The 9883-nt window shown below is 39.9% G+C and overlaps 3 protein-coding genes across 5 annotated transcripts in view; 2 read left to right on the top strand and 1 right to left on the bottom strand.

Moving 5' to 3' along the window:
- Positions 1-1168, top strand: part of LOC102211609 (lachesin) — a 6197-nt gene extending 5029 nt beyond the window's left edge. The window contains exon 9 of one of the 2 annotated variants that reach the window (XM_005743267.1): positions 293-1168. The gene's annotated coding sequence lies outside the window, so the exon portion shown is untranslated. The remainder of the gene's footprint in view (positions 1-292) is intronic. The other variant, XM_005743268.1, reaches the window with a different exon arrangement.
- Positions 1169-3423: 2255 nt separating this feature from the next.
- LOC102211139 (carcinoembryonic antigen-related cell adhesion molecule 6-like) lies at positions 3424-6522 on the bottom strand. Of its 2 annotated transcripts, none has more exons than XM_005743265.1 (7): positions 6367-6522; positions 4852-5199; positions 4534-4755; positions 4173-4445; positions 3905-3986; positions 3771-3804; positions 3424-3666 (listed from the first exon to the last, which is right to left on the bottom strand). In XM_005743265.1, the coding sequence occupies exons 1-7, from the start codon at positions 6404-6406 to the stop codon at positions 3631-3633; spliced, it is 1035 nt and encodes a 344-aa protein (XP_005743322.1). In that variant the 5' UTR covers positions 6407-6522; the 3' UTR covers positions 3424-3630. The 2 variants fall into 2 exon arrangements, with proteins under 2 accessions (XP_005743322.1, XP_005743323.1); XM_005743266.1 differs by having other exon boundaries at positions 4852-5196.
- Positions 6523-7396: 874 nt separating this feature from the next.
- LOC102210839 (uncharacterized) overlaps positions 7397-9883 on the top strand; it is a 4398-nt gene continuing 1911 nt past the window's right edge. The window contains exons 1-4 of the mRNA XM_005743264.2: positions 7397-7452; positions 7771-7885; positions 8247-8473; positions 8976-9123. Of these exons, the coding sequence (XP_005743321.1) occupies positions 7801-7885; positions 8247-8473; positions 8976-9123 (460 nt within the window). The 5' untranslated portion in view covers positions 7397-7452; positions 7771-7800. The remainder of the gene's footprint in view (positions 7453-7770; positions 7886-8246; positions 8474-8975; positions 9124-9883) is intronic.

Raw genomic sequence — 9883 nt, 5'->3', positions numbered from 1 at the left:
CACACACACACACACACACACACACACACACACACACACACAGAGCAAATATTTTTCTTCAGCTCCTCCTGTGTGGTTACTAACATCACTTTCCCCAAAGTAAGACCACATCACATTAACTTTAAATGATTATTACACTATGGCTGAAGCCTAAGGTGGTAATCAAATTTTGGCACCAGTTCTCACCAGCTGTGAGTGTGTGCAGCTCATGTGATAAACATCAATGTTCATTCAAGCAAGCAGGATGCGACAGATTTCAAAGCACTGACCTGAGCTTTCGTTTCCTTTTCAGAAAGAAGCAAACAATGGAGCACCGTCAGAATGTATTTCACCCGCTTGTGTTCCATTAGTTTAAATGCATTTCTTCTTTAGGATTAAGCCTAGTACTGAGTCGAGGATGAAGTGATGCATCTCTAAGAAAAGGTTTTATTCCAAAAGAAAGAAGCTAGGAAACAAATGTCACCCCTTCGTATGACCTCAAATTTATTTATTACTGTTTTTAAGTTTATTTTATTTGTATTTTATTTTATTATTTTATGTTATTCGCTTCAGTTTGTTGGAGTGTTGCCGTAACAGATGTGAATTTAAATATCCTCCACGGTTCATTGCATAACACGACTACAGGCGACATCCGGAGATCTCGCTAACACTTCCTGACACAGGGTTGTAACCACACAGCACAAAGTGCACCGGGTAATGTACAAGCAATGTCCAGAAAGAGAAAACATTGAAGAAGTTATTACTGAAGGCCTGCCAGTGATGATGACTGCGAAGATGATAACCCAATTAAGTGCTGCTGGCAAGTCCAACTGGATCCTGTTTGTGTGGCTTTGAGTAAACTCCTGAGAGCGATAAGCCTCCAGCAGATACTGAGCAGAGCGTGAGGAGAAGTGGGAGAGGATGAAAACCAAGAGGACAGTGACTCTAACACCCGGACATCTAAAAACTGCACTATTTTAGGATTTTGCTTTTGTTTGATTTGCCATATTAAAGTGAGGTGTGACGTGCAAAGTTGTTTTAATAAACAATAAAGTGTTTCATTAACAACTATCCAAAGAGACAGTTTTGCACATGTGACTCTTAGCTGTAACAAGTTGCATTTAATACACATTTTTGCAGCCATTTGATGTTTTCATGTGATCTGTAGAGCATGTATTGTGCTGTCAGTGCCAACTCATAATTTCATTAAATGCTCACGAGCTGAAATTTATACTGAAAAGCATCCAGCAAACTGCAATGGGACCAAAACTTACAAAACTCAGACTTCGGACCGTTTTCAAAGTCAAACTGAACTTGGAAATTTAAAAAAAATAGTTAAAAAAAGAAGAGCCGGAAGCAGATCAAAAGGCAACAAGTTTTACACAATAATCTTTATACAGTTATATGGCAGCAAATATTTATCCAAGCTTCTGTTACAATTAACATTGAACATTTTAAAACATTAACCACAGTTCTAGCAACAGAAAAGACTATGAGAGCGATGGTGTCATGTGACCTGTGAGCAGAAGAGAATGCACATGCTTATTGTAAACTCAAGGGGGAGCAGGAAGTGTTGTAACCAATGAAAGCCATATGTCCACACATCAGCAATGTGGCTAACATAACACACTGGTGTGAAGGAAGACTTAAAGTGATCACATGTCCTCTCAGTTTCACCCAGGAGAATTCCTATTCACACTAAGGCTTGTGGGCCTCAATTGTTGAATTAAACATTTATATTTTCTCCCTCCCTGCGCTGTGAAATTGAACAATGACCCAGTATTAACGAAGGCAACCTTGCAGCTCAGCTTTTTCTTCTTCTTCTTTCTGTCTGCATAAACCTGTTATGTTTTCTGTGCTTGTCATTCTGTCTGTCAGCTAAAAATCTGAATTGATTCCAATAAAACTTTGTAGGAACATAGAGTGAGGTCACGTTAACGATCCATTAAAATTTGGCTTACATCCACCAAGGTCGTCTAGGTCAAGTTAATCATTTATTGGACAAAGATAAAAATCCTTATAACTTAGAGACTATAAGACCATCAAGTGTGGTGCGTATTGGCAACATATAGAAAGCACTGTATGAAGATTTTAAATTTCATGTCACATGACCGCTGACCTCTCCTCCAAGGTAAAAGTAACTAATGCTATATAGAGCTATTTACAACTACATTTATATTACCATTGTTTTTATTAACAACATTTGGGCACATAAGGACTGATTTAGCAGGTAAAATAAGTATTTATCATGTCACCAATTTTCTAAGTAAATATGTTTCTAAAGGTGCTATTGACATGAAATTCTCACCAGATGTCAGTAATAACCCATCCAATCCACACATGCAAGGGAAATAAACCACAGATGTCCACAAATTAGGTGTAATAATGGGAAATGACACAGGGAAAAAGTATTGAACCCAGGAAAAAAGGGAGACGCAAAAAGGTGTGGAAAGTCATGGCACCAGAGGAAATTTATCAGTAATTAGAAAGCAATGCCAAGGCCAAAATTGAAAAACTCTTTAGATGCCAAAAAACACACCATGTTTAAAAGGCACTACATATATCTCCCCAGCAACACCATGCCAACACGTTTAATATAACTGAAGGAAGGATGAATGAAAAAAGTATCTGCTGCCAGGATGATGAAGATGAAACGAAGGTGGACGTTTCAGCAAGACAATGATCCCGAACACACAGCAAAGGAAACTCTCAGTTGGTTTCAGAGGAAGAAAATAAAGCTGCTAAAATGATCCAGCCAATCAGCTGACCTGAACCCAAGTGAAAATCTATGGAAAGAACTAAAGGTCAGAGTTCACAGAAAGGGTCCACTGAACCATCAGGACTGTTTGTGTGGAAGAATCACGACTGAGCAATGCATGCAAATAATTTCTCTTTAAATAGGAGGCATTTTGAAGCTGTAGTCACCAACAAAGGATTTTGCACAAAATATTGCATAATGTGTGGATTTGATCAGTTTAGCACCTTTGGAAGTATATTTACTTGTTGACGTAGTCAATGCTTAAATATTATATTATCCATCCATTCGCTTCTGCTTATCCTTTCCAGGGTCGCGGGGGGCGCTGGAGCCTATCCCAGCTGTCATGGGGCGAGAGGCGGGGTACACCCTGGACAGGTCGCCAGTCTGTCGCAGGGCCAACACATAGAAACACAGACAACCATTCGCACTCAGATTCACGCCTATGGGCAATTTAGATTAATCAATTAACCTATCCCGACTAACAGCGTGTCTTTGGACTGCGGGAGGAAGCCGGAGTACCCGGGGAGAACCCACGCAAACACGGAGAGAACATGCAAACTACACAAAAAGACTGATGGTGGAATTGAACTCAGTACCTTCTTGCTGTGCAGCAACAGTGCTAACCACTGTGCCCCTATTATATTATATTATATTATATTATATTATATTATATTATATTAAATACAAGTTTTACCTGCTGTATATGGATATTCTAAATATCATGTTACTTTAGACCTCTGATCTCTTCTTCAAGGTTGAATAAGGTCAAACTTTCATAAAATGTTTCCTATCTCTAAAACTTGCTTTAAAGCCTGCTGCTTTTGTACTGACAACCTTTAGCAAATGATAATAGTATGTGTGGATTCTTGTTTTCTGGGTTATTTTTACCCATTTCACATTGTCATATTTTCATAATCATTGCTGTCCATCTGAAACATAAAAGGACAGCATTAGACATTTTGTGAGAGACGGTTATAATCAGTTTGAATCAATATTTCAAACAGACCCGAGTCCAACGTGTCATCCTTCTCACCTTACTGTCCCCAGCAGGATTACACCACCCCTTCCTTTAACAAGGAAACGAGAGACGTTTGCAAACACAGCACAAAAACATTCAAAATCATCCAACTGCTACTAAATTAGGAGTAGTTGGTATGATTCACTTACCGAACCCAGATAATAATCAGTGTAAGGAAAAGCATCAAAACCACTTTGACTCCAATACCAAAAAGGAGGATAACACGATCAACTGTTAAGAAAAGTAGGAGAAAATGACAAATGACCAAGCCTGCATAGTTTCCTCTGCAAAAATGTAAAAATAAATGCACATTTTTTTGACCCACTAGATTGGATTTCTTAACAGTTTTATGAAATATCTACTAATAATTTGCATCATTTGAACAATAGGTTATGCCCACTCGCCTGACAGACTCACTCTTTGTTTCTTCCACTTCCAGCAGGACCGCCGTCGAGTTGCTTTCTCCGAGACTGTTCCCGGCCTGGCAGAGATAGACTCCACTGTGGGACACCTCCAAAGAGGGAAGAGACAGCACCTGGCCCGAGGCCACCTGAAGCCTGGAGCTGGAGCTGTACCAGGTGTAACTATCTGCTTCAGGGTTAGCAGCGCTGTTGCAGGTAAGATTCACATTGCTGCCCACTGACAGGAGGCCAGCCTGACTCACCTCAGCAGACACGTTCAGTGGAGAATCTGCATTAAACAAAGTCACTGGTTGCACTTTGTGTTGTATGAGTAAAAACACAGCTTGCAAGAATCAATATTATCTTCATCTACTTACACTGAACATCCAGAGCAGCAGGGTGTGATTGCACTGACTCATACCCCTTGACAGTACATGAATATTTCCCAGTGTCTTCTGCCTGCGCCCACAACAATGTTTTTGTCATTGGATGTCCATCTTTGAACCAGAGTGTGCTTCCAAGTTGGCATGATGTCACACATTCAAGAGTCACCTTTTCTCCAGCTCTCACTCTCTCCGGCTGCACTGTGGCTCTCATCTCTGGATGTGGGTCAGTTAAATATATATTTTTTTAAAAAGAAGAAGACGCTGGAAACATTAAGTCTGGAGAGCACGTTTAATGTAAAATCACTTTACCTGAGACGGTCAGATGCACAGAAGTTTTACTACGCATTCCTATCGTATCCGTGCCAAAGTGGAAGTAGTAATATCCAGTGTCATTAACCTGCAGGTCATGAACTGCCAGGCTACAGTTATGCCGCTGGTCGCCAAGATATTCATAACGATGGCGATACGACAGAAGGTCTGAAAGCTCAATTCGTTTCCAGACACCATTTTCCAAACTTCCCTTGTACCATCCAGTCGTTCTAACAGTTTCCCCAGCTGTGTAGTTGTATACGCACCTAAAAGTCACAGATGATCCCTTTATAGCACAAAGATCTGGGTTTTCAAATGTCACTGACCGAGCAGCACTCACAGTTCCTGCTGACAGGTGATGAAACACGACAGAACATATTTTGTTAGTTTCTTTTATTATTATGGAGAATTCAAAGACAAGACGTAAAGGGGAAATTGAAGTAAACCGCTGAACAGTGTGTTTTTTACTTCTTACAAAAAAATGAGGAAGTGAAGTTGTCAAAACAAGGCAACAACAAGAAGGTGAAGATCACTCTGCTGTTCACTCTTATTCGGCCTCCACTAACTGCAGCTTTTTGTTGTCATCATTTTGGTTTGGCTTTTCAGACTGAAACAAATAACCAAACATTGACCTGACAGATACTAAAACAGTCAGTTAATCAGGGGAAATTACCCGATTACATGATTGCCAGCAGTGCGTGTAATGCAAATACTTTCAAATGTGCATGTGAACTGCCACAGTGAAAACTGGGTACGTGTTTTGGGTACAGAATAGGAAAGTAAGTAGGTTCCTTTAAGAGAGCAAGTAGAGGTTGGGTGTGTTTCTTTTTTGTGACGTGACTGTCTAATTGCTATCAGATAATATTCTTCTGGCAGCTCTCTACCAAGCTTTTCATATTTGATGGATTACAATCGGTTCCGATAAAATTTAAGGAGAATAATATTGCTGTTCTCATCCTCATCAATGTTTTTTCTTGCTCATTTGTTGCCTTTTAACTTTCAAAGAGGAAAATCCCACTGAGTACTTTTTTGTATTTGAGTGTCTGCAGTCGCTGAAAATCACACATCCTGAAACAGTTAAACAGCATTTTAACTGTTTCAGCATTTAAGTCTTCCTCTGCTACACGTTAGCAACTGAAAGTCCAAAACATCAAAGTGAAACTTTGAAGAAAAAAAGATGGTTTGGTTGTAAAAATTTGAATCTTGGAAAGTACCTGCTTTCAGAATAATATCATCCTTCTACTCATTGTCTCATCTTTTTATTTATTCTTGTTTGATGCATCATTGCTTCAGCAGGTACAGTCATCTTAACAACTGTGTTATTTTCTATCCTCATGTTCCACATTCACTCTTTGGCTCTTACAAAGTAAAAGCAGCCCCATGCAGTGTAGACATAACAGATAATTACTAAGTATACTTTTTTTTAAAAAGTCTAGAATTGCAATCAAAAGAAGTTTTATTCCATTCCAAGCTTTTATGTTATCTTAAAACTCAATTGATAAATAATCTTCTTACCTGACTTCACAGTCAGGAGCAGCAGCACTGCGATCATCATCTCCACATCAATGCGCAATATTTCCACACAGCTTTGAAATCTTGGGGTTACAGCTGATACAGTAGACGCCAGCTACACATTTCTGCATTCTGCTCTCTAGAGTTGCATTGAGACCTCTGCATGAACTTGAGATTCAGGCAGTGGGAGGGCTCAGCGGTCTCTCACCCATCCTCCGTTATGACTCATAAATGTGACAATTTAAAGTCAGGTGAAAAAACAACAAAACAGAAGATAGAATGGTTTTATTTTGGCCTTAAACTAATTTAATAACATTTGTGAAACCCATTCATAAATAAATTACAGCAAATATTCATTTATTTGTAACTTATTATTCACTTTTTTCAAGATTTTTTTTATAAGCTGGCAGATGGGGAACTTGTGTTTCACTAGTTCAACTTCCATTTCTGTTATTACTCTCACTTCGTAATGAAAATATGACAACTTTGAAAACAAATGCCCCTCCATTATTTTTTCCATCTAGCCAAACACCAAAATGTAAAAATGAAGAAAACCCTCTAACAGAAGCAAGGCATTTCTGGCAGGTCACGATCATTTACCATGAACTTTTTCCCTTGTGCCTTTTTTAAACCATTCAAAGAGAAGCATCACTGATTGAAGGGTGAACAAAGAAGACAGGTTTAAGACATTTGTTTGTGTGTGTGTGTGCGCGTGCGCGAACCTGACGTCTGACCCAGCTATAATCGGTTCAGGCTGGGCCTGCATAACCTGTTTGTTACTTGTTTTCATCAATCCAGCTTGCACATAAGGAAGTCTTCCACATTCCTAAAAGTGCCCTGTTGTCCTGAACTTCTGAAGCGAGCGGATGGAGATAGGCAGAAAGAAGTGAAGCAGCGAAGGGTAAGAAGTGTGAGGACAGTGACACTGTTATGGACAGTGGGCGCAGATGTTCGTCACAGCGGCCGGTCTCCACCACATCTGTGCAATAAATAGGATTTTCTTTTTAAAGAGGCACCGTCAAACAATCTTCAAATAAGGAAGCTTTCTGTAGAGCTGGTTGGGAAATTCCAGTTCGTTTTGTGGTCAGTGTAAGTAATTTCATTTGAAATTCATATGTTTTCTAAAATGAAAAAAGTAAGTCATTTGCTCAGGTGACATAGAGCAGCATGTTAGATTGCGTGTATGTTTAATTTATAGTAGTTTTAAAACTATGTTGTTGTCAACACTCTCAGTTTGCTATATCTAATTCTAGAACAGTGTTCATCTACTGCTGCACTACACCCATGAAAAGAATGGTTGCATAAATAACTGGTTATCTACACACTCCCGCACACAGGCACCCGTATAACCTGGTTTTGCATTCACAGAACTTCTTTTATGTTTTATGAAGTTTTTGTTGTTTGCAGGTTATTAACTGGAACTATAGTGAAGAAAATATGGACGGAGAAATGAGGAGCAGAAGGGCGCTTCCTCTGATGTGCTTGTTTCTGACTGTGCTCCAGATCAGCACACCTTCCTCAGGTAAACCAACCACATCCATGACTTCCAAAATATACTTTGCAGTCACTGAGATATTCCTCTCTCACGCTTCCTCATTCCATCGTTGCAAATCTTTCCATCCAATTCATTCCAGTCATTAGGCTAGATATACATTTAGGAGAGGAGGTGTGACTCTGTGTTTGGATATTTGTTTTGTATTTATTTTGTGAAATAACTTTGATGTTATTTACTTTCTATAAGAATTTTTTTACTCTTTAGTTTTACCAAATATAAATTGCTGATATATTTGGGTTAGCAGTGCATTTGTTAAATTGCAACTTTTTACTTTTTACCTCTCTCTCTCTCTCACGCGCATGCATTGATCACCCAATCACTGCTCCAGCTCAAAACACAACTTTGACTACTGCTAGCACCACCACCAAAGCTCCAAGCACCGGTGCTCTCAAGTACAGCACACAGCCATCTAACATCTCAGTGGGTGTGGGAGAGCCTGCAGTGTTTCACTGTGGCGTGCCCGAAGCGCATCCGAACCTCACGTTTACCTTGTATGGGAGTAATCACAACTACAGCCTCACCTGCCCCGGTGGCCACGTGGGAGACATCCCCCAGGTGAGGGAGGGGAGGGGGGAGTGACCATGTGACTGTTGTTTTCTGAGAGGAAACAGCTGCTATTAGATTACATGTTACAGGGAGTCTTTCTGAAGAAGCAGAAACAGGATGTGCACATCGAGGAACAAATATGACAAAGCTTTTCTAGGAAACCAAAGTAGAACCAAGTCACATTTACAATAAGGTTACAGCAGCCCTCACAGAGAACTGTGCCGTGGATTTATATATTCTAAGCGTGTCTGCATATTCATTTTTTTCATTGTTAGTGGTCATTATAAGGACATTCAATCATGAGTTTAACATGTTTGCACTATGGTGCATTTTAAACTCATCCCCATCAAACGACCCAGGATCATTTTATAGTATCATCGTCTTACGTGTGTTAAGATTGTGTTGACATTGTAAATTGACCACCATCAATCACCCTATGAAAACGCCTTCTTTTGAAGCACTTTTGAATCCCTTATTCAGTCTCCTTTCTCTCCTCTGTCTCCATCCTCAGGCTGTCTATGGACGTTGTGAAATGAAGAATGGAGAGTCGCTGGCTACGTGGACCCTCCTGGGAACTGCCTTGCCCCACAACGGCACAAGAGTAGTTTGTCAGCAGCTGAGCAACCCGCGAGCGCTCTCTGCCGTCCTGCATGTTTATGGTGAAGTATTGAAATACAGTAAAACTAAGTGCATTGCCTAACGTTGCATGTCTTCAGTTTAATTCAATCCAGTAGTCTCTTGGGTTCAGGTCCAAGTCGCTTTATTTGTACCTTTCAGTAGCTGCAGTTTAATCAGATGGTTGCCCCACTTTGAGCGTTTCCCGTAGTTTCTTACCATTAAAAGGGGGTTAAAAGGAGAAAGAACATCATCTCCTAGTTCTTTCTCAGAGGGGATCATCTGACTTTTGGGTTTTCTCTCTTAATTGTAGGACCTCAACATTACACACTAAGACCTGTCAATTCTCTGTGGGGGACACTAAGTCTGAGACCACTGTGCCCAACAAAATGTTTGCAGTCTATGGAGTCCTGCTGTACTGTCAAGAGGACACCCTGAGCTTAGTGACTTTCCACAGACAATGGGCATTGCAGCTTTTACATCTTATGGCAACAAGTTTAAGTGATCATTTTTTTTGCAGATAAACCACTAAAACTCAAATTGTTTCTTCAATATGAGATCCTTAACTTCAATTTGGCAGCATTTCATTAATGTGCAGTCATTTTAACCCTTTAGCTTTTTATCCAGTGGTTTGTTTGTTTTTTGTCAGTGTTCATTTTCAATCTCTCCAGGAAGTAGAGGACTGAGTGAGGCAGAAGAGAGGATAGAGAGCATATAGTTTTACCTACCTCGAAGCAGGATGCACCTTGTGACAAACTGAAAGTGTAATAAGCAATGCGTCTTTTCAGCCTTTTCAGTTAAATA

This window comes from Pundamilia nyererei, unplaced genomic scaffold, assembly GCF_000239375.1.
Source record: "Pundamilia nyererei isolate P.nyererei 1_Seehausen unplaced genomic scaffold, PunNye1.0 scaffold00129, whole genome shotgun sequence".
Classification (NCBI taxonomy): domain Eukaryota; kingdom Metazoa; phylum Chordata; class Actinopteri; order Cichliformes; family Cichlidae; genus Pundamilia; species Pundamilia nyererei.
This window is presented reverse-complemented; position numbering and strand designations above follow the sequence as displayed.